Source organism: Myodes glareolus, chromosome 6 (assembly GCF_982192425.1).
Source record: "Myodes glareolus chromosome 6, mMyoGla1.1, whole genome shotgun sequence".
NCBI classification, from domain to species: Eukaryota; Metazoa; Chordata; class Mammalia; order Rodentia; family Cricetidae; genus Myodes; species Myodes glareolus.
The window spans coordinates 12,687,053-12,714,533 of record NC_142031.1 but is presented as its reverse complement, the minus strand read 5'-3'; the positions used below and the strand labels follow the sequence as shown (position 1 = coordinate 12,714,533).

The following is a 27,481-nucleotide window of genomic DNA, read 5'->3' as shown; positions in this document are numbered from 1 at the left end:
GTGCATGGGTGAAGGCACATGCCACAGCTTGCATGTGGAAGTCAGAGGACAACCTATGTGCATGCCAGGTGGGCTGGCTAATTCTATGTCAACTTGACATAGGCTGAATTCATCTAATAGGGGGAACTCCAATTGAGGGGAAAAAATGCCTCCATAAGATCGGGCCTGTCGGGCATTTTCTTGATTAGTGATCAACACAGGAGGGCCCAGCCCATTGTGAGAAGTGCCATCCCTGAAGTGGTAGTCCTGGGTTCTATAAGAAAGCAGGATGAGCAAGCCATGGGGACCAAGCCAGTAAGCAGCACCCCTACACGGCTTCTGTATCAGCTTCTGCCTATGAGTTTCTGTCCTGTTTGAGTTCCTGTCCTGACTTCCTTCAGTGACAGACTATGGATGTGGAAATGTAAGCCAAGTAAACCCTTTCCTCCCCAACTTGCTTTTTAGTCTTGGTGTTTCCTCACAGCAATAGAAACCTGAACTAAGACACCGGGAATTGAACTCAGGTCACCTCCACACGCTGAGGCTCATCACCCCCGTATTACTATTAAAACTTTTTCTTAGTCTGTTCGTGCATTTATTCAATATGCACACACGTGTGTGTGCATGCTTGCTATAGCACATGTGTGGAGGTCAGAGGATAGTGTGCAGGAGTCAGGGATGGAACTCAAGTCATCGGGCTTGCATTTCAATCACATTTACCTGCTGAGCCATCTTGTCTACCTCAGCGTTACTGTTAGTCATTAAAATGATTGTCTTCCTCCTGCAGCATCTCCCGAAAGAAGCATATTTCTGCAACCTTATCTCTGCTGCCTTTGTGTGGACTCTGGTGCTGAAATGGATATACTTTTGCAAAGGCTTGCATGGTGTGCTCAGACCTAAAAACACACCAACAAAATAGATTGTGTGCTAGTACTTGCGATCTGATTTTTATAACAAACAAGAAATTTATCAGAAATAAAATGCAGCTCTTGCTCTCTCATTTAATTTTGAAAGAGGCAGAAAATTGGATGTCACGGGTGTCTTTATGTACCAGCTTATGTCAAATCCTCCCTCATTTCCATGCAAACACTATTTGCATGGCTTATCAGATTTTATTCAAGAAGTAGAAGTTCCTTCAGCATATTATTTTTGTCACAGATGTTGGTGACTTTATTAGGCTGGGCACAGGCCTCGGGGGACCTTCAGATAGGACACTGCAAGGACAGATATGAAGAACGAACATTTGTCTGGTTCTGAAGTCGCACACAGTTCCTGAATTCTCCACAGTACTGAGGCTTATCTCCGGGAGCCATACCGTCTTATCTGACGTTTTCTTTCTTTCTTTTTCTGGAGAAGATTTACAGCCCAGAAAAGTCACGCCATGATGTTTCCAAAATTTTACTCTGGTCGTTTAATTTTGTTACATGCTCCCCATTGACTCCAAGCATGCTGCTAAATAGTCTAAAAATTCCCAGAGTGTATTTGACTTTGTAGGCACACTGGCCGTTATCTTTTTCCCATACCTTTTTATAGAATGTTAATAAATTCCAGGTTATGAAAACTTTGAAAAGTTCTGTTAAAGGCAGGCTGGGGAGAAAGGGACCAGAAGTATGTTCCTATGAGGCCATGGGGAATTAGACTTTAAGTCTAGAACGAGGGAGGAATAGGAAAATTGGCTTAATAAAAGTTACTTAAAGAAAAGACGCTCTTTTTTAGTGACACACTCAGGCTGATCTCTAAGGATGGCAGTTTCTTTTTAAAAGAGTTCTTTTCATTTATTATTTTATTAGTACGTAGACATGCACTTGCCATGATGGACATGTGGGGAGCCGGAGGACCATTTACAGCAATGGACTCCCTCGTTCCATCACGAGATGGACTGAGTGATGGTTGATGGGGTCTCAGAGGTGAAGGGTGTCTAGGCGACTGTCTTGAGGGCCAAGGTGAGGGGATCGGGGAGGCTGCTGTGTAAAGAGAATGAAGCTGAGTGCAGAAGGAGACACCTCTGACGAGCTGAGGACTCTCAGTCCTTGTCCCTGGGTGGGGGCGCAGGAGCTCCATTAAAAATGCTGTGTCCTGCTGCCTGCCTGACAATCTGAGTTTAAACCCTTCAACCCAGCACGGAAGGAGAACTCGTACCTGCATTGCTCTTCTCATTTCCACATGTTCACTGTGATGCGGCCCCCACATGCATGTGTGCATGTGCACACATGCGTACACACACTCATGTGTTAACATACATTCATGCATGCACACATGTACAGATTTTTTTTTAAAGAATAAGCATCAGAAGGTGCTTTGAAGTTCAGGTTACAGTACTTAGTGGTGGGGCCGTCACAACAGTCAGCTGGTCACATCACACCTGCTGTCAAAAAGCCTGGAGCAGCAACCGCATGTGTGTTGTTGGTACTTGGTTCCCATCTTCCGCTCACAGTCAGGGACCAAATTCCTAGAGGGAAGGAACCTTACCCAGCCCAGCTTCTGGTTGGTCTTCCCAAGTTCTTTTTGCGTTAACCTGAAAGTATGAAGGTCATGAGGCACCCACAGGACTGCTGAGCTTCCTCCTGTCATGGGTCAGGGACACAGCTGGATTGTTAATGCACCTCAGATGAGATTCTCTCTGCTGTTTCACAGTCCGGGGCCCAGGCAGGCCCAAGAACACCCGGGTGACTTCTTGAGTTTTGTCCCTGATCTCTGCCTTCTTCTATTTGCCTTAGGAACAAAAATGTGACAGGAAGACAGCTGGGGGCGGGGTTCAGCATGTGCATGTGTGTGGTGGTGGTGGAGGTGAGATGATTGTGGTGGTGGAGGTGGTGGTGGATGTGATGGTGGGGGTGGTGGATGTGGTGGTGGATGTGGTGGTAGGGGTGATGGGAGGTCGTGGTGATGGAGGTGGGGGTGATGGTGGTGGCGGCAGAGGAGGTGGTGTGGTGTGTGATGTATTACATCCTTAGCATCCAAAGGAAAAAAGTCTCAAGAAGAAATGAAAGAGAATGAGGTTTTGCTTTTGCTTTTACTTTTTTATTCTTCCTCTTTCTTTTTAAAAAATTGAAAAGTACAAAACCCTAAAACTCCTCTTCTCTCTCCATCTCTCTCTATCTCTGTCTCTTTCTCTCTCTTATACACACAAATGCACACGCACAGACTCTGTTTTTACACATTCTGTGTTTTGACACAGGGTCTCACATAGCTCAGGCTAGCCTTGAACTCACAGACAATGACCCTGAATTCTTGATCCTCCTGCCTCCAGCTCCTGAGTGCCGGGATTGCTGGTGTGCATTACCAACCTGGTTTATGTGTTGCTGGGGATCGAACCCAGGGCTTTCTGCATGTGAACCTAATTCACTCCCGACTGACCTACATCCCCAGCTCAGACTTTCATACTGATGTATGCCTTTTAATACCATCCATCTTGCTTGGGGTCAAGCCTGTGATTTCCCATCTAGCTTCCCGGAACTTGCTGTGAAACATTCAGAGCCCAAAGACTTTCTCTTCCTCGGACACCGAGGTGCCCGTGCGGCTCCCAACAGGTCACTCCATGCCACCCATAACAGAAAGAATCCTTAGGACTCAAGTCTCTCCCAGGCTTTCCTCCAGGGCCAAGATCTAAGACCCCAAAGTTCCAGTTCCCTTCCTTAACAGTGTGTGGTCCCTGGGGTTTTCCACAGTGGTGTGGACTGCACTGGTGACAGTGTGTCCTCCTACGGGACGTATCTACCTCCAGTCAGTGCTGGAGGTAGGTGACAGGCTGAGCTCCTTCCTGGGTTGCCTGGGGAGGGGATGGGGGCCTGCTTGAAGCTACCAGTGCCTACTATGTGACCTGTGGGTTGACAGGGCAGCCTCAGGTACTCAACTAGGAGAGTAAGAACTCAGATTCTGAAACCAGATGGTCTGAGCTCAGAACTACTTGTTAGCAGTACAATACGGGGTGCCTGGGTTGACCGAAGCTAGGGAACTAGTCCGCAGAATAACGGGGCACCGGACTTGGGTACAGGTGACATAGGGGTACCACCTCTGGTCCACAGAGCACAGCTCCCTGTGAATTAAGTATTCATGTTGACTAGCTGTTATTATTGGTATCTTTCCGTTAAAATGACTCGATGGTCAGGTGTGCTACACACATATAAAACACTTTATTATAAAACACCCAGCCGCATGACCTCCAAGAAGACACGAACAGCAGCTTTTTCTCGCTTGCCACGGGAGACCAGTGAACTGATTCAGACAACCACCTCACGTGCCACACGCTGAAGGTCATCAGGCCCTGGACCCTCAAAGAACCGACAGCACCAGGAGCCCCTAGGGGCCTCCCGCACCACTCACCCCCACATGATCTCATTGTATTCACAAGACAGTTCTGTTATCCTTTGGGCCAAAGCTGAACCGATGTCCCCGCCTGTTCAAGGCTCCAGTGGAGAAAGCAAGCAAAACACTTGGTTTCTTTTTGAAACACAGCAGCTGTGGTGGAAAGCTTGGAGGAGACAACCTCGGTCTACACCGATCACTAGGGATCCTATCCCATCTCAGACAAGGAGTGTGTCGCCAGCCATCCCGAGTTGGGAAGGAAGGTGGAGGGGATTGCCAAGGCCACACACCTTGTTGTGGTCCACAGTGTCACAAGCCCTCAGCATCCTCCTGGTGCTCCCGCTACGTGGGGCTCTGTGAACCGTCCTTAGTAACTCCCTCTCCCCAGATTCCCCATCACAGTGGCTAAGTGTGTCCTGACCCCTCTCTGGCTGAAGTGGCTTCGGCGCAGTCTGTTGGTGAGGAGGGTGAGACAGGAGGGAGTGATGTCAGAAGGGTCATTCAGTCGGGAGGCCGGGCATCAGGGGCCTTCGCCTGGACTTCATCATACTGAGGTGGAGGAGTTAAAGGCTCAATAGAAGGAGGAGGGACGTTCTTTTCTGGGAGGTTGATCCTGAAGTCTTTGAGGTGAAGCTTTTCAGATTTAATCCTTCGAACTTTCAGTGGTTTCAGGCGTTTGGCCAGCTTGGAGTTTTGTCTGTCGGGAGCATGCCCTGGACTGGCCTCCGTCTCCGCCCTGGTACTTGTGGGGGTCGTCTCGTCGAGTCCCGTCAGTGACTCATAGGAGGGGAGAGAGATACTTAGTCTGGGGTTCTGCTCCTGTCCTCTGGTTTCCGAGTAGCCTGTGTTCATCACTTCCTCGTAGCTGGGGACATAGTACCGTGAGGAGGCCTCCTCGTCCTCCTCCTCCTGGCTGCAGGATGACAAACACAGGGTGTCAGCACACACTCAAATCATCAATAGTCCACAAAAAGTAGACTTGGGGTTGCTGGTGAATACTAAGGCCTGCACACACCAATTCTGCAAACCATATATGGGCCCTAGAAGTAATCAATATTTTAGCGTAGAAGAACCAAGTTCCCGTTTCTAACCACACTGTAAGTAAAGGCTTTTATTTTGCCCATTTTACAAATGCAAGAATGAATACATCAAGACTGATGATTAATGACATTGTCGACTAGACAGGATCTAGAAGCCCCTAAGAGGGAAGCCTGTCTCTGAAGGGTTTCTAGATTGGGCTAGCTGAGGTGGGAAGACCCATCCTGAATGTGGGTGGAATCGTCCCACAGGATGGAGTCCTGGACTGAATAATAAGAAGTTGAGCTGAGCACCAGCACCCATCTCTCTCTGCTTCGGACTGTGGGTGCCATGTGCCCAGCAGTCTCATGCTCCCAGCGCCATGTTCCCCTGCTAGGAGAGACTGTGCCCTCAACTCTGAGCCCAAACAACCCCTTCCTGTCTGAAGTTGCTTCTCTCGGTATCTGACAAAGCAACAAACATGGAGATCAAGGGACCTGGTCCCAAATGTGAGGAAGAGGGCAGGAAGCAAAGGCCTTACTGAGCTACTACATGGTGTTGTTTGGGTGTGAGCTTGGCCTTCGTAACATACTGGGGAGAATATTTATCCCAGTGCCCAGCTGGGTCCCGGCCAGAGGCGAAGTGCTTGAAACATTGGACATTAACCGAGAGGAGTGTCCCCAAGTAGAGAAGGAACATCTGGGCGAGAACACCCTCTCTCTCTCTCTCTCTCTCTCTCTCTCTCTCTCTCTCTCTCTCTCTCTCTCTCTCTCTCATTATTCTTTACTTTTTTATAGCCCCATGTTCAAGGAACTCACCTGTGCATGTGGCAAGGGTGGGGAACTATGGGTAACTGAGTCTCCTCTTTTCTGTATTTTCCACGTTTTATAGACTAAGCCTGTGAGATGGTTAATTCTGCATGATGACTATGGAATGGCTAAAGCCTTCCATAAGAGGAGGCTTATGTCTGAATCTCAGAAGACGTCCTTCCAAGGTCTCAGGCCTCACCTCTTCCATGGTAGCCCTCAATAGAGCAAAGGTGGCTGGGAGTAATCTGCCCCTTTCCTAACTCACTGTGGAGCTGGGACAGTTCACATCCTCTCATGCCCTGGACCAGGGAAGGTCCCCAAGGATTCCCCTGAATCTCAGGTTCTTAGATTAAGGCACCTCTGAGAAACCTCCCTGGCATCTAGCTTGCGAACCAGGGATGAAGGGACTTCCTGACCTCTACAAATCCATGACCTAGTTCCTTATAATAGAGTTCTCTCCCTTTCTTTTGGAGACAAGGTCTCAAGTGGCTCAAGTTAGCTTTGAACTCCCCATGTAGTAGAGGATGACCTTGAACCTCTGAACATCTTACCTCTGCCTTCAAAGTACTGGGATTATAGGTGTGTACCACTGGTTTATGTGGTGGTGCTGGGGGCTGAACCAGGACATCAGGAGTATTAGGCAAGCTCTCTGCCAACTGAGCTACATCCCTAGCTTCTCCTTCTCTTAATTACAGATACATTCATGTACCCCTTATAGGATCACATTTGGCTCAACAAGGGACAGCTTACTGGGTGCTGATCTCATAGGCTGTATCACCTAGTAACACAGTAGCTGCCTCAATTTGTATAAAATTGACCCTGACCTCATATTTCTCAGAATGTGTCCCTGTCATTCAGTAGCAGGTAGCTGTCTCTGCATTTTTTGTGGGGAGGACTAACACTAACATAGCAAATATCATATATATTTCTGTTTTCTGTAGTGGGTATGGTACCCTGGGCTGCACCCATGTAGGCAAGTGCTCTACCAATGTAGTGCACCCCTGGCCTGTGTGTATATTTTGATGGCCAGAAAATGAGGCCAGGGTATGGTTTAATCTCAGTACTAGGGAGGAAGAGGCAGGTGAATCTCTATGAGTTTGAGGCTATCCTGGTCTACATAGTAAGTTCCAGGCTAGTCAAGGATACATGGTGCCTCCAAAAAACCAAGGGGAAAAGAAAGAAGGGAAGGAATGAAGGAAGGAAAGAAGGAAGAAAAGAAGGAAGGAAGAAAGAAAAAGAAAAAGTTAAGAGAGTGCTGTGGGATAATGCTCTTGTACCATGTAAAGATTTATCACTTGTATTGGTTTAATAAAACGCTGATTGGCCAGTAGACAGGCAGGAAGTATAGGCTGGACGACCAGACTAAATTCTAGGAAGAGGAAAGATTCAGTCTGCAGTCACCCGTCAGAGGCAGAGGAAGCAAAATGGGAATGCCTCACTGATTAAAAAGTACCAAGTCACATGGCTAAAAACAGACAAGAATTATGGGTTAATTTAAGTTGTAAGAGCTAGTTAATAATAAGCCTGAACTAATAAGCCAACCAGTTCATAATTAATATAAACCTCCATGTATTTTGTTGGGACTGAATGGCTGTGGAAGCAGACAGGAGAGAAACTTCTGTCTACGAGAGAGAGAGAGAGAGAGAGAGAGAGAGAGAGAGAGAGAGAGAGAGAGAGAGAATGAGAATGAGGCCAACTTCCTTCCTTGCTGTATAGACATTCCAAGGGAAGAAAATAGAAGCATTGCAAATCCTTCCATCTTCATTTCCTAAAACAAAGTCAAACACCTAATTCTCCCACCCAGAGGCGATCATGGTGAATAAATACTGTGGTCTGTCTGTCTCCCACTGAACCTCTCTAGCCCCCTCCCACAGTGTCTGATGTGCTGGGGCCTTTCTAAAGGCTACATACACTACCATTTTCCTTCTTAGTGTTGTGGGAACTGCTCCACATTAAAGGACACAGCTGTGACTGGAAGAACCACAGGAACGGGTACATCCCGAGGTCACTTGATTGGTGGATAAAACAATTAGGTTGTTTTCTAAGTTCTCCTATTTTAGCTTTTTCATCTGTCTGTCTGTCTTCTATTTGAGTGTGAATACTCATGTGCTTGTGTCATCGTACACATATGAAGGTCAAAGGCAGTTTTCATGTGGGTTGCAGGGATCAAATCTAGGTTGTCAAACTTAGCCGCAGGCTCCTTAACCCCCTGAACCATTTTGCTAGCCCCATTATGTCCATAGCTCACCGCCCTTGCAATTCTCCGATGCCAGAGGCTGCCTGTCCTGGCTAATAGAAGTGACAGAGCTTGGAGTAGAAAGTGTCTTGTTTATATCCTAGGATCTAGGATCAATGAGGTTAAACGCCTATGAAATCATTGTTTATGGCCTTTGTCTGTTTTCAAACTAGGATGTTCATCTTCCGTATTTATTCACAAGGACTCTTTTGCGGTGCGGGGAGGGGCTCACCTTCATTGCCATATTGAGATTTGGAAGCACCTAGGAGACACATCTCTGGGATATCTGTGAGGGTTGTAGGGAATGCATGAAGCCCCGAGTCAATGTGTATTGTTGACATGGGCAGGGCGTATTGAGGATGCCAATGTCCCAGATCTAGGGTCGACCAGTAGGAGCAGAAAGTACCGACTACAGCTTCCACCCCAGATGACTACAGTGTAAAGCTACTCCCCTAGAGAGAACCCCTAATATGGTGAGCTTCCTGGCTGTTGCTGGTGCCTCTCCATCTGAGTGCACCACCCACCTTATACCAGCTTTACTTGGGTTTGCATTTCTTTATTCCCTGTGGCCCCAGGCCAGGTCAAGTCCAAAGACATGCAGGATGAGACCAAGGGTGTTTCCAGAGCGGTTTAACTGAGTACAGAAGATCCCCTCTGACTTAAATGTGAGCAACACCATCCAGGGCAGGGTGTGGATGAAATGGGGGGAAGGAGAAAGTGAACTTAACAGCAGCCTTCATCTCTCTCTGCTTCCTGAGTTCCCACATAATATCACGGGTCATCCTAGGCCCCTGCAGCCGCACCTTCCCTTCCACGATGGACCCTAGACTCAAACTGAGAGGCGGGATAAACCCTTCCTTAAGCCAACTCTGTGCATTTGGTCAGAGCAATGAAAAGTACATCGAGTATAGGCGCTGGGCTAGCTTTGAGTAGTCCTCAGCTTGACACAACCTAGAATCAGCTGGGGGACTGGCATCTGAGAATGTTGGTGTCTGTCCATGTTGTGTGTGTGTGTGTGTGTGTGTGTGTGTGTGTTGTGTGTGTGTGTGTGTATGTGTGGTGTGAGTGCTACCTTGATTATGCCAATGGGGGTGGGAAGACACACCCTGAATATGGGTGGTAGCATTTCGTGGGGCCGAGACTGGATGCAAAGGAGAGCCAGGGTCTGTATACATTAACTCATTGCTCTCTGCTCTTGACAGTGGGGTGAGGCAGCCAGCTGCTTCAAGCTCCTGCCCCCTCGGCTCCCCTGAAATGATGAACAGTGGTCTGGAATTGTGAACCAAATAAATCCTTTTCCGTTTAAGCTGATTTCGTCAGAGTGTTTTTAATCATAGCCACAGAAATGAACCTTAAGAGAGATGCCAGATTTTATCACATACCCCCCACCCCTGTCTGTCATCTACCTTTTAAATATGCTTGTGAGGGGCTAGAGAGATGGCTCAGTGGTTAAGAGCACTGACTGCTCTTCCAGAGGACTTGGGTTCAAGTCCTAGCACGCACATGGCAGCTGACAACTGTCTGTAACTCCAAGATCTGACATTCTCACACGGACATACATGTAACAAAACACCAATGCAAATAAAATAAAAATAAATTATATAAATAAATAAATAAATAAATATGCTTGTGATATTTTGGGGCCAAGTGAAATACTGTACTGTGATCTTTTCAAATCAAAGTAGACACACACAGCACTTGGGACAGAGAGACAAGCAAGCAACCTAGAGCCCCGGTCCCCACCCGTTTCTGTGGGACACCTTGTAATCCACCTCAGCCGCAGGAATCGGGAAGCCTGTATCTAGTAAGCACGAAAGTATTTGTGAAAGGGTATGAGGTACCTTCCTGGAGGAGAGTGGAAATGCAGACTCCCCTGGGCTGGAGGGAGCAGCCGGGCATGCCTCACCTGTCTTCCTCCTGCGTGGGAGGCACAGCTCCCGCCTGCTGCTGGATATGGGCCAGTTCCTCGCTCTGCCGCAGCTTCCTCCTGTCCCGGATGCTCAGGCAGATGGACAGCAGCAGCAGCATCACGCCCGCACCAACCAGCACGTAGGCCACCGAGAACGTCTTGCTCTTGAGGATGCCACTGCCTCCTTCTGTCTTGTTGCCCTGCGCCGCTGGCTTATCCGCAGCGCTGAAGCCAGGGACCAGATTCCACATGGCCATGATGACGCCGAGGACCAGCATCCCCAGGCCGATGGCCGTCAGCGCGTAGTGTGAGCCGTTGGCCTTGGACTGGGCCATCATGGTAGCAGAAAGGGGCAAGACCCGGCTCAAAGCTAGAAGAGGAAATTACAAAACCGTATTGGTGACAGACGCTCCTTCCTCACACCAAAGAAACTCTTTGACGCCACAGTAAAAAAAAAAAAAAAATCCTCAGCAGATACTCAGGCGATGACTCTCTTCAAATGCCGGGCATTCTGGGTGGACTGGGCAGATAGAGGTCTGAGAGAGGAGAGAGGAAGGGAGATTAATAGCTCTGATTTGGAGAGGTTCTATGTGAAGCTATCAGGCTCCACCCTGGCCCCTGGCCTTACCTCTAATACATTCCAGATGTTCCAGCCACCACCCCTCTGCTAAAAGGGAAAACCAAATTTGCCCCTGCAGGAGGCCACTGAGGTCAGTGCTGGGAGCAACCGAAACCTGCTGTGAGGTTTAATGAAGTGTGGTCTGATGACATCTCTGCTAGGAGAGCTTGGCGGGGGAGGGGGGGAATGGGGAGACGGCATCATTTGGTCATGGTCAGTAACATCACAGTCACTGGGGTGGGGGAGACACGGGACTGCAGCAGTTAATGATTTCCATCCAGTAAGCCTACTAGGGTCAGTATATACTACCCTCACTGGCTCCCTATAGTCTTGGAAGAGAAAATCTGTCTTCTTAGAAGGATGCACAGAGCCTCTGGCCTTACTACCTTGGTCTGCCCTTTCTTGTACCTCTGTGGTTACCATGTCACCCCCTCCCTTCCTGGTGTTTGTGTATGCCCCATAGCTACTGGGGACATACCCTGTCCCTCCTGTTGGCCTCTTCATTGTCTCAGCCCTCCACACAGCACGGTCTCAACTGAGTGTGTGCATGTCCACTGAAATGGATGGAGAGCTTGGGATTATCCAGAAACATAAGTGGTTCCATCTTCCCTCACTTCAGAAAGGAGGCAGAAGTCTGCATGGCCTCATCTTCCGCGTTCAGGAGAACCCAAAACCAAACCAAATAGCCAAACAAACAAACAGATCCCTCTTCCGAAGAAGCAGCTCAAAGACCCAGCGCATGGGAGCTGGAATTCCAGAAACCTCCGTGGTTGACGGAGCCCCGAGGCAAGGCATCGGGAGCTGTAGTTTAGGATAGACTTGGAGGTCATGGAGGAGGAGAGGACACGGTCCCAGTATGTCCACCCTTCGGTCAGGGGGTGTGGGGTGTGGGGGGGAATAGGAAACATGGCCAAGCAGGATTGCCCAGTAGGCGCTGAGATGGACAGGCCCTGTTTTCAACTCTGCATTCTTTCCGACCTTTCTAAAAGCACAGCTGATCAGGGAGTCTGAAACAAGATGCCTCCAAGATGTTTTCTTGTGAAACTTTCACTTTCATCTGAAACTCTCCGCTTTGTTAAAAGTCACTCTAAAAATATCTAGGACAACATTCTCTCTCAGCTTGAGGTCCGCGCCTTCTTTTTTTTTTTTTTTTCCACCCAGTAAATATTTCTGGTGCATCTGGTTACCTGAGAGTTGCATGGGAGACACTGCAGGTGCCTGGGGGGAGGAAGGTGAGGACACTCCAGAAGCAGAGACAAGGGATGTGTGACCTGTGGATCTGGGCAGCAGGGGTCCAAGCTCAGGCTGGGGCTTAAAATAAGCTTCAAAGAAGGGAAGTTTCATTGGTGTGATGGCCACATACAGAATTCACAGGTGTGTGCGTGGGCATGTGTGTGTGTGTCTAGGCATATACATGCATGCCTATATACATACAGGCACATATGCATGTGTGTGAATGCATGATCTGGGTGTGCGTGAACACACATGAATGCTTACATGTGCAGGTGCCCTATGAACACAGGAACATGGAAGGCATGAGTGTATGTGTGTGTTCATGGTGTATAGAGCACAGACGGTTGCAGTATGATCAGAAGGGCTAGCCTGTCACACACGCAGGATGCTTGCTACATTGTTTGAGACAAGGTCTCATGAATCCCACTCTGATCTCCTATTTATTATATAGCCTAGGATGACCTTGAGCTTCTGATCCCCCCGTCTCCTCCTCCCGAGTGTTGGGATGACAGGTGTGTGGCACCACATCTGGTTTACATGGTGCTGAGGCTGGAAGGCCTCCTATGCTGGACAAGCACTCAATTGTCAGGGCTACACCCTGGCAGGATTGTAAGTTCATTGGCAGCTGCCTTTGGAACCTACGGTCTCCAACCCACGGGCCCCTGGGAAAGTCAGTTCCCACTGGCCCGCTGTTTGTCTCATATCTGGCTTGTTGATCACCCATGGCCCTGTGGTATATTTAGCCCAGTTTGCTTTCCCTTGCAGAATAGACACAGAAGCTAATTTTATGCTTAGACGATTTGGGCCACATAGCCTTCAGCATGTCCTTAACAAGCAGCGGCCTGGGGTGGGCGCAGAGACGGGTGTTTGGCTCTGACAGGCTGCTCTCTAGACCCCCGTGCTAGACCTGCCCGCCCATCGCATGTTTGAGGCAACCTGCTGACACACAGGCGCTGCTCTGTCTAGGCTTTAAAATGCCCTGTTAGCAGAGGAAAGAGGGGATCACCTGGGGTTACTGGGGAGACACTGGGCACACTCGTACATAGTTGTCAGGCTAAAACCTTCCCTTGTGGATCCGCCTAGAAAAACAAGAGACGGATTAATCTAAGGAAGCCGTGGGCATTTTGATTCTGTGAGGTGCCCACGGTGGGACACCTATTTTAGGGTTGAGAGCTTGAGGTGGGCTTATCTAAAAGGGGATACCAAAAGAAGACAGTGGGGGCTGGGGAGATGGCTCAGTCAGCAAGTGTTTGCTGCACAAGTGTGAGGACCTGAGTTCAAATCCCCAGGACCCAGATAAAAAAAAAAAACAGACTCTGCCATGTGTGCCTGTAACTTTAGGACCTGGAGGGTGGAGGCAGGAGGATCACTGTGGCTTGTTGACTGCAAGTCCAGCTCCAGGTTCAGTGCGAGACACTGTCTCAGGGGAAGAAGGTGGACAGCAATAGAGCGGGACACCTGTCATCCTCCTCCGGCCTTCCTACCGTATACATAGGCATACACAGCTATGCAAATGCATGCATGCAACACACACACACACACACACACACACACACACACACACACACACACAGAGGGAGGCAAGGAGAGAGTCAAAACTCTGTAGAACTTATAGATTCTGGGCCACAGAATAATGACAATCAGTGGCACGCTGCGTCCGCCAGCAGAAGAGACGACCACAACAAGATTCTTCTCAGAGCGTACTTTTATTGGGAGCGCACAACTTGAGGTTGATGGCGAAAGACCCCGGACCCTGGCACGCACGGCTTATAAGCCGTGCAGAACAAAGCCTGAGACGTGTCTATGTCTGAATGGCTCTGGCCGCTCCTGATCTTACGAGTCAGCTCATGATTGGCGGCTGGATCGCGCCATTCGGGAAGCTGCTTGAGAGGCAGGAAATGACGGCAGGGTTGTGGCGCCTTGGCGCCCTACAACAATCCATGGGCCACACTGATCCCCAATCCTTCCATGTTCTTCCTCAGGCTGATGTGGCTCCAGAGAAGAAAATGGAAGCACATCCTGGCCACTGCATGAGGGATAGATGGGCACCATAGCAAAACCACTAAAAGGCATGCTCAGGAGGAAAGGCCACTCCGACGTGACAGCCTGTAACAGCCTCTGCTCAGTTTTCATTCTTCCCCACAGATGGATGCCACCATCTCAGTCTGCGACATCCTCATTTTGGCTCCCTGGTCCCCTGCATTTGAATTTCAACTTCGAGAAAGGCACCTTTTGTCTGCCTTGCTATAATGCGTTGGCTCCCAGCACACTGTGCCAGGAATGGAGCAGGCCCTTAACAAATATGTGTAGACTGGACAAATGAGTACCCAGCAGGTTTAAATGGTGAGCCCATATCTCTATCAGTGAGGGGACCTCCAGGCAAGGTACCGACAGGCAAGGATTCCTGAGGTCTAACTCAGAAGCACAGGACACCCACATCTCGTTCTCATATGCAAATGATATCCCAGTAACTAGAATGAAGGTGATTGCCACTGGGGCCTGGGAGCGATCTTATCAAATTCCCTGGAGGGGCTGAGATTGCAGTAGCCCAACTCTCTGGTCCTCCCAGCTGGGGGAGGACCATCTCTGCTCCAATACCAGAGTGCTCCCTCGGCTTGGCTGAGGCCAGAGTGGGTCATGGCTGCTCATTCTCAGCCGGTCCCAATTTCCATGGACTCCAACTTTAAGACAAACAGTGAAATGAAAGCAGACAGTAAAGACTGGGGGCTGGCTCAGTGTAGGGCCCCTGCCTCCCCCTCTCCCACTCCCAGCACTGTGAATTCAGAACAACAGCAGACACTGAACACAGAGTTCTGGCTGCAGTGGGGTCCAGAGTGCCCAGACTGGTCTCAGAGCCTTGCTTGGCCATTCTGCAGCTTAGAAGCTAGGAAGTAAATTCTATTCCCAGAAGGCTCCTTGGCGCTGCCGTCGGCTTTACTGGGAGTAGGGCTTGCCAGACCGAAGTGGCTTGCAGGACCTCAGAAAGACTCCTGGCCACTGCCCTGCAGTACCACTGCCTGCCACAGCTGGGAAGGTGATCTCATTCTGGGGACACAGGGTGTGCAACCCTGACACCCCAGCAGACTTCCAGCGAGACCTGCCAAGTTCCGCCCACGGTTGCTTTTAGAGCCAGCCGCCGCTGCTGTTGGGGTCCTCCTGTCTGTCAGGGAACTTTGGGCCACCTCCCTCCCAGGACTAAGAGCCAAAGGTATCGGGTACCTGTTTTAAGAGCACAGGAGATCTCCGTGATTCAACACCTGGGAAAATGAGTCAAGGTGACAGAGGACAGGGCTGCTATGCCAGAGAGCAGCTGGGCAGGCATGATCAAGCCTCTGAGCAGTCGGTGAGGAAAAGGCTGGAGGTCTTGGTGACATTCATGGCTTTTCTGGCTCAGTGAGAGTCAGGAACCCACGGGCACTCATCCAGTATTTCCGGCCACTGATGGTGTGATGAGCCATCCCAGACTCTCTCTGTCCTGGTAAGCAGTTGGGTCAAGACTCACAAGCAAATCTGGCTGACTCTGAGGCCACCCTCCCTATCCTGAGCCAAGGCTGAATCCCCAGGGCCACTCCCTGGGCTAGGCAGACAGGTTCTTCCACCTGTCATCACAAAAGCAGAAAGAGTGGCAGACGGACATTGCTTTGACTTTGAAGAGTTTGATTTAGATCATTCCCGGGCCGTTCTGCGTGTTGGGGCCTAGGGGTGGCATTTGTACACAGCCCATAAGAATGACCAACGATTCCCTAATAGGGGGAAAGTTCATGTGTGAGTGACAGTGAGATGCTTGCCTGGCACCCAAGCCTTTGGGAAGCTGAGGCATGAGGATCACTGTAAGCTCCAGACCAGCCTGCACTATGGTGTGAAACCGTGACTCTGGCCCTAACTAACTGAGCTGTAGGAGAACCACATGAGTTTTTCCCCAGTGACTCGCTTGTTGACCCTAAGCAGCTCTTCAGATCCAATGGCCTCAAGACAGCCTCACTGGGCACCCAGCTTCTAACATAGAACCTTCAAGGGATACACTCAAGAAACAGCCAAACCATAGCAACCATCCGAAAGCTATTAGTTCGGTTTTATAAAGAAGCCCAGGTTCAGAGAGGCAAAGCAACTTGTCTAAAGTCACACAGCCAGAGTAGAGCTGGGATGGGAGCATAGTACATTCTACAACTTGTGACTTTCACCCCAGGTAGCACCTCTCAAAGGGACGAGACACAAGAAGGGAGAAGGAGAAACGGCTCTGCAGCATCTCGAGCTGCCTATGGGGTCTGGGCTAGGAGATGGGGCAGTCCAGGGGAGGAACCCGAGTCAGTCCGTAGAAAAGCAGGCATCTCCCAGAATGCACCTAGCCTTGCCGGGAAGAGAGGCAGCTTCCCTCCCGGACTCCTGGCACAGGCGCTGGCAAACTTCATGGGCCAACATCGCCAGGTCCCTCACTAATTTACTTATGTGTCTGATAAGTTAAAGACATCAAGTCTGCCCTGCGATCCCTGGGGTGCTGTCCACAGGAGGCGGGCTAAGGAACCCATGTCTCCCATGGGAGTTTGTCTCAAGCTACTCTGTTAGCAAGTGGCTAATGTCTGGCCCTACGGACAAGACTGGCACCAGCGATCCAACCCCTCAGTCCCGGGGGTATTCTGTGTTCCCTGGGAACCATTACACTGGCGGCCAGTCTTCCTCAATGGGAACGGAGCCCGTGAGTCCTAGGTGTAGCATGAATAATAAAAACCAAGAGATAGAAATTGGGGTTCAACCTGAAAACAGGGAAACAAAGCAGCCAAGCCACTAGAGAAGCCTTACCTCTATCAAGGCTGGGCGACCGTAGACTAAGCTGACTAAGCTTCTCTCTCCTCCTGTTTTATATTCCTTCTAGTTCTGGGATTAAAGACGTGTGACTCCCTAGGACTGGGATTAAAGGTATGAACAAATCCACCACCACCTGGATTTGTTTCTGTATTGGCCTTGTAAAGCCCAGGGTGGCCTTGAACTCACAGAGGTCCACCTGTCTCTGCCTCCCAAATCCTGGGATTAAAGGTGCGTGTCACCATTGTCTGACCTCTCGTGACTTTAGCTTTGCCTCTGGCAAGATTGATTTATCAAATACAAATAATATACCACTACACCCAGGGGCATTCTGTGTTTCCTGGGAATCATTACACTGGTGGCCTGTCTTCCTCAATGGGGACGGAGCCTGTGGACACCAAGCAGCAGCCCGGCCCCTGCACTGTCCACTCTAAATGACTCTGATACTTGGAACCGACTCTGGCTGATTCCCTCGGCCTCTCTGAGATGAGCCATAACTGGGCTGCCATGCTGGCAAAGGAGGATGGACGGCCATGGGCTAGGCCGCCTCCAAATTCCTGCCCTGGCTGAGCCAGACGCCTCACGGTCTGTGCAGCTGAGCCTGTCATATAATTGTGAGCCTAAAGGAGGTGCTGTCCCAAGTTTGCTCATTTATGGAAGAAGGGCTCACGGTACACAGAGGCTTGTCCTGGATCCACAGGCTGAGGAGTTGCCAAGAGCAGAACCGACACCTTCTGAGGCATTGGCCAGGTCTGAGGAGGATGGGCCTGGCAGGGAGGCTACACACATTGTTAAACAGTCTGTGTCCTCCTGACCCCAGGGACACACACACTGCTTAACTGTCCTGACCCCAGGGACCCCCTGCTGAGAGCGTCTGTCCAGGGTACACAGCAGCTTCAGAGAGCAACTGCATCCCTTCACCTTCCCCAGACCATGCCACCCAGGGGAGCAGAGAGGGGCAAGAAGGGTTTAAAATTTAGAGTTTCTGTTCCCTCACAGAGCCCCAGGGAGCGGTATGCATAACCGAGACCATGTCAGAACGGGCAGAGAGGATCTGAGTGTCTCTCAGACGGTGGCTGCATTGCTTACCACTGTGCTTATTAGAGTTTGGGAGGTGGTACACGGTAGCCCAGACACATGCTAACTCCAAGATAGCCACGGGATTTTTTTCCCTTTTGTTTAAAGACAAAGTATTATAGAACCCAAACTGGCCTCCTGCTTGCTATGTAGCCAAGGATGACCTTGAACTCCTGATCCCTTGAACTCCCGATCATCCTGTCTCACCTTTGGGGAGCTAGGGTTTCGGGTGTGCACCACCATGCCCAGTTTATGTAGTGCCAGGAATCAAACCCAGAGCCTCATGCATTCTAGACAAGCACTCTCCCAACTTGAGACACATGAGACACATGCCCAGCAATCCCCGGGACTCCCAGACTGGGACCTTATATGGCCAAAGCGCTTTTCAGTCACGATTGAGCCAGGGATCTGAGACGAGCAGATTCCTCTGGATAGGTGGGTCCAACCGACAGAATTACAGATGTCTTTTTATGACAGAGGTGAGGAGGTCAAAGAAGGAAGTGGCATGTGGGTGGAGTTGTATGGGACAGGAATACTGAGGAGTGCAGGAAACTTCCAGAAGCAAGGGGAAAAAAAGAAACTGGTTCTACCCTGAGCCTGAGAAGGGAGCCTGCCCTCCTGATTGACGTCAACAGTCAACACGGACTTGGACTTCTGAACACTGGGAACTGAGAGAGAATGTGCTTTCAGCGGGCACCCTTGGGGGCGTGGATACGGGCAGTGTTCCTATACCTGCCATCATAAGGCCTGCCACTCCACAGCAGTCGGTGTGACTGGGGCCACACAATGGCTTCCTCCAGATACACAACCTCTTGGTGACCTTTTGCAAGTCACTCCTTCTGGAACCTGTGCAGCAGGCCCCAGCAAGTGGCCCGCCTTCTGAGTTTGCACTTTAACCTAGGCTCTGCCATGACCCGGCGAGCTGGTGCCCTGACTCCCACGTGGGGCAAAGACTTGAGGGAGAAAGGCACTCTGCTACCTCATCCATAGCCGCACTGATTTCTCAGCCTCAGAACTGCACTCCCAGACTCAAGTCTGGTGGTTGCAAGTGGTGGTGGTGCATGAGCGGTGTGTGTGTGTGTCTTGCCTAGCCCTGGATTCGAACCCCAGTTCCATATAAACCAGGCATGGTGACTCATTCGTGAAATTAGGTACTGGGGAGATGGAAGCAGGAGGACCAGGAGTTTAAGGTCATTTCTTTTTGTTTTCAAATTTATTTAACTTTATTTTATGTGCATTGGTGTGAAGGTATCAGATCCCCTGGAACTGGAGTTGTAGACAGTTGTGAGCTGTCATGTGGGTGCTGGGAATTGAACCAGGGTCCCCTAGAAGAACAGCCAGTGCTCTTAACCACTGCGCCATCTCTCCAGCCCCTAAGGTCATTTCTTAGCTAAGTAGTAAGTTCAAGGCTAGCTTGGGCTGCTTGAGAATAAACAAGATAAAGACCCTACCATGTGAGGGAGTGTGACCCTAAGTCACATGAGAGACGGGGTCCTAGCTGGCTGAGGTTGTCCGTGAGAGCCAGCTTTCTGTGGTCCTTGGCTGTTTCTACCCATGAGGACACACTTGGGGATGCCGGTGAGTCTTCTGCAACTCTCTCCCTTCGGAGCCACGTGCCTGCCTTTTCCCTTAGAGCAGTAGACCCCAACTATTTCCCCCAGCTCAGGATCTTCCTGCCTGATGCTCTGGTACCACTTGGTGAGCCAGGTTCCATCTCTACCTGCTCACTAGAGCATCTGAGCGGTCCCACTCAAGTGTCCGATGAATTTATCCAGCATCCGCACCAAATGACTGCTTCCCGGCTGTTCCTTATTATTTATGACCTATTCGTTATCCTTTGAATATTACTATTATGTTTGATTCATGCCATCTATGTTATTCATTATGTATTTACTTCTTATCAACAACTCGCTGTTTCTCTAATATGATCATGCTTGAGTTATAAAAGTCATGATCGTATGTATTCAACTTTTCCAAACCTCCGTGATGAATTTTCAGGAAGAATGTCAAAGAAAACTTGAAGTTCAGAGAAGTCCAGACACCTGCTCAAGGTCACACAGCAAATGGCACAGCAGATTCGAGATGCTTATACCCGATCCATTGGAGACCTCCCTGATCCCCACCCTAGCTCCTTCCCAGAAACCCTGGCCAGGTCAGAAGGTAAAATGCCTTTCTCCTTGAGTTGTTTCCAGCGTGAGTCACTCTGTCCCCACAGCTCTGGTCCCTTCTGGCTGTAGTTTGAGTAATTTGTGCTGGATTGTTTAACTATTAACCTGTTAACAGGCTGAGGTGAGAGCCAGGAGGAGCTAGGAGAGTCATGGCCAGGACTAGCCTGCTTGGTCACCATGGCCAGGCACACACAGGGGCCTTCCCCAAAGCCAGGGTGCTGACTGGGTTGATTTCTCTAAGGCCACTTTCCTGAGTCATCCCTCTGTGTGGTGTCTAATGTCCTCTGCTCCTGTTCTGTTTGTGACCGGGTCTCAAGGAGCCCAGGCTAGCCTCAAACTCAGTAGGTAGCTGAAGGTGACCTTGAACTCCTGATTTTCCCGCCTCCACCTCCCAAGTGCTGGGATGCCAGGCACGGCTTGGCCACTATGCCAGGCTTGGCCTCTCCTCTTTGGATAAGGACACCAGTTGCACTGAAGGAAAAGGGACACCCATACGACAAGGTCGGCTTGGTCACCACTTCAAAGGCCCTGTCCCCAAACACAGCTCCATTCCGAGGTCCTAGATGACCTCAACACAGGCACTTGGGCACTCAGTCAGCTAGAACACACCCCTGCAGGGGCTTTGACTCAGCACCTCTCTCCCTCTGGCTGACAACCCGCAAGGCCAGTGCCTTTCCCACCTCACCCCCCCGCCCGTTCCAGCAGCCCTGGAAGGGTGCCTTCTACATACCCCCACTTTGCACAGAACGAAGTTTCCAGCCGTGAGACTGTTTTACACAGCAAACACCAAGGTTCAGAGCTTCGGGGGAGGCAGGACCAGTGGTCTCTCCCGGGCTGTCGCTGGCCCGCTGGCTCAGGCTCCAGACCCCTCTGGCCACTTGCTTTGTGTTCTCCACAGCTGTGCCGCCTACATCACAGCACAGCAAGGCCCCTTATCTCCTCAGGTGCCTGGCAGAACTCCTGAGCTGGAAAACAACGTCAGAGTGGGGTAGGGGCCTCGCTGGCTTCCTGCCTCTTCTCAGCCAGAAGGACCCAGCAGGCCCCAGGAGACCTGCACAGCCCAACTCACCTCCAAGCAGGGGAGCTGGCTAATTGTGTCCCTTTTCCCACCTGAGTTGGAGGAGGTTGGAGAAGGGACGGTGACATTTCTCCCTGCTGGGATTCTCGTGTGGTCCGTGAGGTTGCTTCCTATGTCTACTCTCTCCTGATTGACACTTAGCTCCCCATGGTCTCCCAGAACACAGACAGCATTACTCAGTCTCCTAGGAAGGGGGTGCTTCATATGACTGAAGCTTCATATGGCTGAGTTCTGGCCAATGAGATCCAAGTAGCAGTGGACCCGGGGGGGGGGGCACACTCATGAAGCATTCTTCAGTGAAAAAGATGTGCTTCCTCTTTCCTCCTGGTTGTGCCGTGGATGTGATGGCTGGGGCACAGGCAGCCATCCTGGGTGGTAAAGGATGGCAGAGGTAATGAGTGACAGAGAGAAAAGATAAGAGGAGCCTGGGTCCCTCACGGCCACAGAGTTGTCACTTCAACCCTGGACACCTGACCTGTGGGTTCCATTGACATGAAAGAAAAGGAAATAATTTTTTTAAACTCTTGAATTGTTTTTATCGTATGAGTTTAGTCTACCTTTACCTGAAAAAAATGATAATACGGTATTACTATATTATCTGAACACTTATTAGGGTTCAGTTATGTCAAAGAGATTTATCCACATATGTTTATTTGATATTGTAAGAGCCATGTGAAATTTTCCCATTCTGTAGGGTCTTTCTCCAAACAGACTCTAAAGGCGGCCCTACCACCCAGTGTTTGTGGTGGCTTTCGCTTTTCATTTTGTTTTGTCACATGTGTGGGTGTTTTGCCTGCAGACAAATGTGTGTACCACGTGTGTGCCTGGTGCCTGAGGAGGCCCGAGGAGGGCACTGGATCTTCTAGAACTGGAGTTACAGGGGCGGTTAACCATGATGTGGGTATTGGGGAAAGAACCCAGGTCCTCTGCAAGAGCAGCAAGTGCTCCTAACCTCCTGGCCATGTCTCCAGCCCCTGCTGTTCTTGGTTTTGCTCCTGAGTGTAGGCAGGTCACACAGTTTGCCACTGACCAGTTAGGATATGGCCAACGGGATGAGAAAGAAGATTGTGTGGGTGGCATCATGAAAGTAAATAAAAGTAAAGTGCCTTTACTTTTATGAAGCAGGTGACCATCCAGGGAAGAGATTCACTTAGCAAGGGATCAGAAGAAAAAAGCCCCAAAGACCGCAGCCTTCTTCCCACACCCATGTCTGGAGGTAGGGGTGGGGTCAGTTCCATCAACCGGGTTTGTCAAATGGGTTTCTCCAAGCTGCCCAGTCAGATGAGCATAAAATCTTGTCTCCAAGTCCCTAATCACAGCTCAGCTATGGATGGTCCAGGCCAAGCCAAGCCTTAAACCCTTCAGATTGTGATAAAACATTAAATGTTGGCTAATCAGTCTGAGGTGTGTGGCTGTCTGCAGAAACCCTGAAGGGCCCCTTAGGGACTGGGCAAAGACTATGGGCTGTGTAAAGGCCAGGGAGGCCAGCAAACTGGGGTGAGGTGGGCCAAAGTGCTTGATAATGTGGGAGTAGAGACTGGAGGTGGCTGGGGACAAGTACCAGAGGGGAAGGTATGTGGTTTTACAGCCCCGCAGGTGATGGCCTCAAGGAAGTGAACACCCGCTAAAGATGGGACCAAGACAGTTACAAGCTCTGGACAAAGTTGGTTCTTTTCACTTCACCACCAGAAGTTCTCTGTGCCTCTTATTTTTTTTTAGTTTTGGTTTTCTGAGACAGGGTTTCTCCGTGTAGCTCTGTCTGTCCTGGAACTCGCTCTATAGACCAGGCTGGCTTCAAACTCAGAGATTCACCTGCCTCTGCCTCCTGGGTGCTGGGATTAAAGGCGTGTGCCACCACCGTCTGGCCTCTCTGTGCCTCCTAGAGCTTCAGCTTCCTCGTCTTTAGAATGAGAATAATGATGTTTCCCAGGGCTGGAGAGATGGCTGAACAGTTAAAGTGCATATCCCTCTGCTGGAAGACTTCAGTTTGGATCCTAGCACCACATTAGGCAGCTCACAACACCTGTAGCTCCACCTCCAGGAGATCTGACGCCTTCTGGCCTCTAAGTGCACTGTGCCCACACGTGCACACACATACACACATGCACACACACATGCACACACAGCTTTGCAGAAGCAAGGATGCAGGCAGCCCTCTAGAGCCTCCCTCCCAAATCTGGTGATTCAATCAACCATAAAAGTGTGTCCCATGGCTTCCCCTTCAAGTCTCACCACAGTGGTCTTGGCCGATGACTATGGTGTAAACCTTCCCATCATAGCCATCTTGAGCCATCACAAGGTTCTTGTGCTCAAGGTAGGAAGGAACACGCAAGGTGGCGCCCTGAGAACCATAACACTGTGGTGGTGTCCCTGCTTCATGCTCAACCGTGCAGAGTCCTGCTTCTCTTGTGTTAACCACATGTTTCAAGGCTCCGAGGTCCCCTCCAGAATTGACAGTCAGCCTCTCCTAGGAAGAGCTGTGCATTAGGAGTGTCCAGGGTTTCTCCTGCAATTCACACCGCTGAGAAGGCCCAGGGAACAGGGATGAGGCACAGCATAGCAGTAGCCTCTAGCTGGGGACCAGGGAGGGAAGGCAGTGTGGAGACACTCAGCAGGGCCTCCAGAGGCCAGGTGGGATGTTCTGTGCCAGGGACAGTCCTGGCTGTCCCCACTGTGAAAACCGGATAGTCACAGGATTCTCCCAGCTCCCTGCCGCTGAGAAGGTCTGATATGTCCTGTGGTTGTCAGGACAGACATTCGGTAATGTAGCGGTTTAAAGTGACACTAATCTATTTTCCTTGAGTTCCAGAAGCCTACACTGAAGCCTACACTTCCGCCTTCCCCTCACAACCCACTGTCTAGCCTTTCACAACCTCCTGATATTGCCAGCATCCCCTGGCTTTGGCCTGTTTCTCCGTCTTCCAAGCACACTCCAGACACCCTGGCTCTCCCTGCTTGCCCCCTCCTTCTATGACTCTGGGACTACCAAAGTCAACTGGACGAGCCAAGGGTACCTCCTCCCTTCAAGATCAAGACACAGTTGCATGTACAAAGGCCCCATCACCACAAGGCAGGTCTAGCCCACAGCCTGCAGGCTGTATTCACCTCGGGATAGCTATAAATCTGGTCCAACACAAAATTGTAAAGTGACTGTTAAACATTATGAGACACTTTTAACTCAACTGCAGGGTTCTCAAGAGTGAACTTTGTAGATAACGTACTGTGTCACCAGCTTGAAGGCTAACAGAGACGTGGCCCTAGGATGAAGATGTAGCCTTCTGCGGAGAGGCGGGGGAGTGTTATTAGTCAGCCCAAATGGTGATAGGCACACTTTGATAGACTGTCCTCTAGCTAATGTGAGGCTGATGCTCGCTGTAGTTCTGGGGCTCCTGGCAACTGCATACAGCGTACTTAGGATTACAGATAAAGGTTCACACCTTCTATGGAGGAGGGGGCATCTTCAAATTCATCAGACTGGCTTGGATGCACTGATGCTGTTGTCCGCCAGGACGCTCACCCTCACCCTCGGGATTAAATGAAGACACTACTGAAGCAAACTCTGAGGTCCCAAGAACCACCTTAGTCTGTTCAAAGAACCTCGTTAATAAGTAGCAAAGCTCAGCCGCCAACCAGAGTCCAGAGTCCACTCTCCACCTCGCTGCCCCGCCCCTCACGTGTCCCACGTCCATACCCTGTACTTTTTTTTACTTTCTTTCTCTTCTTTTTTCCCCAAACCTTCTATCCACAGCGCCCACAAACAGCAAACTGCATTGGCCAATGTCAGAAGCAGAAGTTTGTGGATGACAGACACAGAGAGAGGGATAAGGGCTTGATACCCAACATACAAGAATGAGAATGAAAACCAGAGTCTTCAATCAGCTGCCTCGAGCTGGGGAGCCAAGTTGAAGGCTGACTGGGCCCTCTTTGCCACCAGGTTCAGGATCTCTTAACTTGGGGCTCATGCTCATGGGGCTGCCTGACCCAGGACTCTGCCCTCATTGAGCCACGCCAGTACAGGGCCAGGGGTCGAGATTAACCACAGGCCCAGGGCTCCTGCCTGCTCTGGACATTGAATGCAGCCTTTAATCCTCTCTTCTCATTCCTTTTGGTTGGGAACATCACCATCACCTCAACTCTTCAAGGTGTTCAGGTCCAAATTCTAGTTCAAGGAAACAGAACTCCAAATGTTCTGGTGGAAAATGAAAACGCTAAAAGTATGCTACATGGGAGTCAGCAAGGGGCAGAACTGTTCCCAGAATCCAGGGAAAACACCCAGGCTGAGTGACCATAGCCACAGCAATAAAACCCCAGCTGTTGTTTCCTGACTGCCTCTGTACAGGGGCAGGGGTGGTGCTGTCTGGTGAGGTGGGCCCTGGGGGTCATAAAATAAAGGTGTCACCATCTGCCTTCTGCTCCCTCTGTCACACACTCAACACACACCCACGGAACACCCACAAACTCAGGAATCCAGGTGCCAGGGACCCAGCGATGAGCATCTCAGAGCAACCCAGAGCCCAGCACCACATAGGTAAAATATTCTTTATGAAACTTCAAACAGGAAACCTCAGACCAGCAAATGGGATGACACCGGTTATCGGAAAATAAGCCACTGTAGGGACACTTTAAATATGCCTCTAATCTCTGAAGAATGTGGAGCTGTCCAAGCTTGTCACACAAATGATGCCCAGAGTGGATCTCTAAAGGCTGGGGGACTGCCACACCAGGCTGGGGGAGCAGGCTGCCCAGTGCTGTCCCCTTGAGCACTGATGAGCCCCTGAGCATCTGCTATCCCTGCCTACTTCAGGTTCTAAGAGTAGGCGTGGTCAGCCTGGCCAATCAGTTCCTCTGGTTCCCCGGAGGGTGTGGCCTCTGACAGGTCAGAACCCAGAAGACCCAACCGATTCTCTGCTCCGAGACCCTCTGGGTTCACAAAGACAGATAGGGATCTGGACCTGCTGGGTCCCAGCATGCCATTCCAAGGGAAGAGACTGCCACGCTTACAGGGATGCCCAGTGGGCACAATGACAGCAGAGGCCATGTACGGATGAGGCAGAGAGGACACTACCTGGACCCAGACCTGCGGCTAATTTCACTATGTGACCCAAATAAGGTCAACAAAGCAAAGCCAACAAGATCCAGCTGCTTGGAGCTTGGACTCTCCCGGCAGCTGTCCCCACAACGTCCTGAGTTTAATTCCCAGCACCCACATGGCAGCTCACAACTGTCTGTAACTCCAATTCCAGGGCATCTGACCCTCACACCAATGAACATAAAATAATAAAAATAAAATAAGTTTTTAAAAAAGAGAGAAAGAAAGAAAGAAAGAAAGAAAGAAAGAAAGAAAGAAAACTTGGGTGTGGGTTTCATGCAGGCAGCATGGTGAGGGGCCATCTTGTCTTTCTGGTTTCAACCCAGGGGAACCAGAATGGCTTGAGGAACTCACTAAAAAGGGGTTTGGGGTTGGGGAGGAATAAAATGGAAGGAACGAGGAAGGAAGGAAGGACAGGAGGAAGGAGGAAATGAAGCAGGGAAGAAGGGAGGGAGGGAAGAAGCCAGCAAGAAGGGATGGGGAGGAAGGAGAGGAAACGCATTCATGATAAAGGAAAGGCTGTGCTCATGGCGGCTTATCTTCACGACAGCTTGACAGGCGTTCGAACACACCTCTGCTCTCCAGCATTTCAGTGGCCGTAATAATTATAACAACAACATCTCGCCTTTACAAAATGCTTCCTAGACAAAGGTTTTGTGTGTGTGTGTGTGTGTGTGTGTGTGTGTGTGTGTGTGTGTGTGTGTATTGTGACCCTGATACAGATGAGGGGCCAAGGCTCAGAGAGGTTAAGCTGCTTGCACAAAGGTGCACAGCTGACTATGGAGCGACATGGTGGGGGTGAGGGGCTGAGAGTCCCTAAGAGCCTCCTTTAGGCCACTCTCTCGGGTTGAAGCTTTCCCACTGAGCAAGCAAAACAACCAGCCCCGCGTTTCTACACAGCGCCCCTCCACACACAGCCCCTGCCATTACTGTCATTATCATTTGACCGGCAGCCTGGCAGACAGAACCCAGAGAGGGCCTGTCTCGTCCTGCCTGCTACCTGGGGCCTGGAGGATTTCCGCAGTTGTGTGACAAGTCCCACCCTCTGCCCGCCTGGTACACAGGCCCTGTGATGCAGGGCACACGGCCAGAAGCTGCCCGGTGACCGAGGGCGCCTTGTCTGAGGCTTAGCGCGGGGCTCTCAGAAGACCAGGAGACAGCC

The 27,481-nt window shown here is 50.4% G+C and overlaps 1 protein-coding gene across 4 annotated transcripts in view; it reads right to left on the bottom strand.

Moving 5' to 3' along the window:
- Positions 1-4,090: 4,090 nt before the first annotated feature.
- Tmem51 (transmembrane protein 51) overlaps positions 4,091-27,481 on the bottom strand; it is a 49,102-nt gene continuing 25,711 nt past the window's right edge. For 2 of the 4 annotated variants that reach the window (XM_087906924.1, XM_048426628.3), the window contains exons 2-3: positions 10,253-10,625; positions 4,091-5,197 (exon numbers count right to left, since the gene is read on the bottom strand). In XM_087906924.1, coding sequence (XP_087763050.1) covers positions 4,786-5,197; positions 10,253-10,593 — 753 coding nt within the window. In that variant the 5' untranslated portion in view covers positions 10,594-10,625 and the 3' untranslated portion in view covers positions 4,091-4,785. Of the gene's footprint in view, positions 5,198-10,252; positions 10,792-27,481 lie in introns of all 4 variants that reach the window. The other 2 variants (XM_087906923.1, XM_087906922.1) reach the window with 1 other exon arrangement.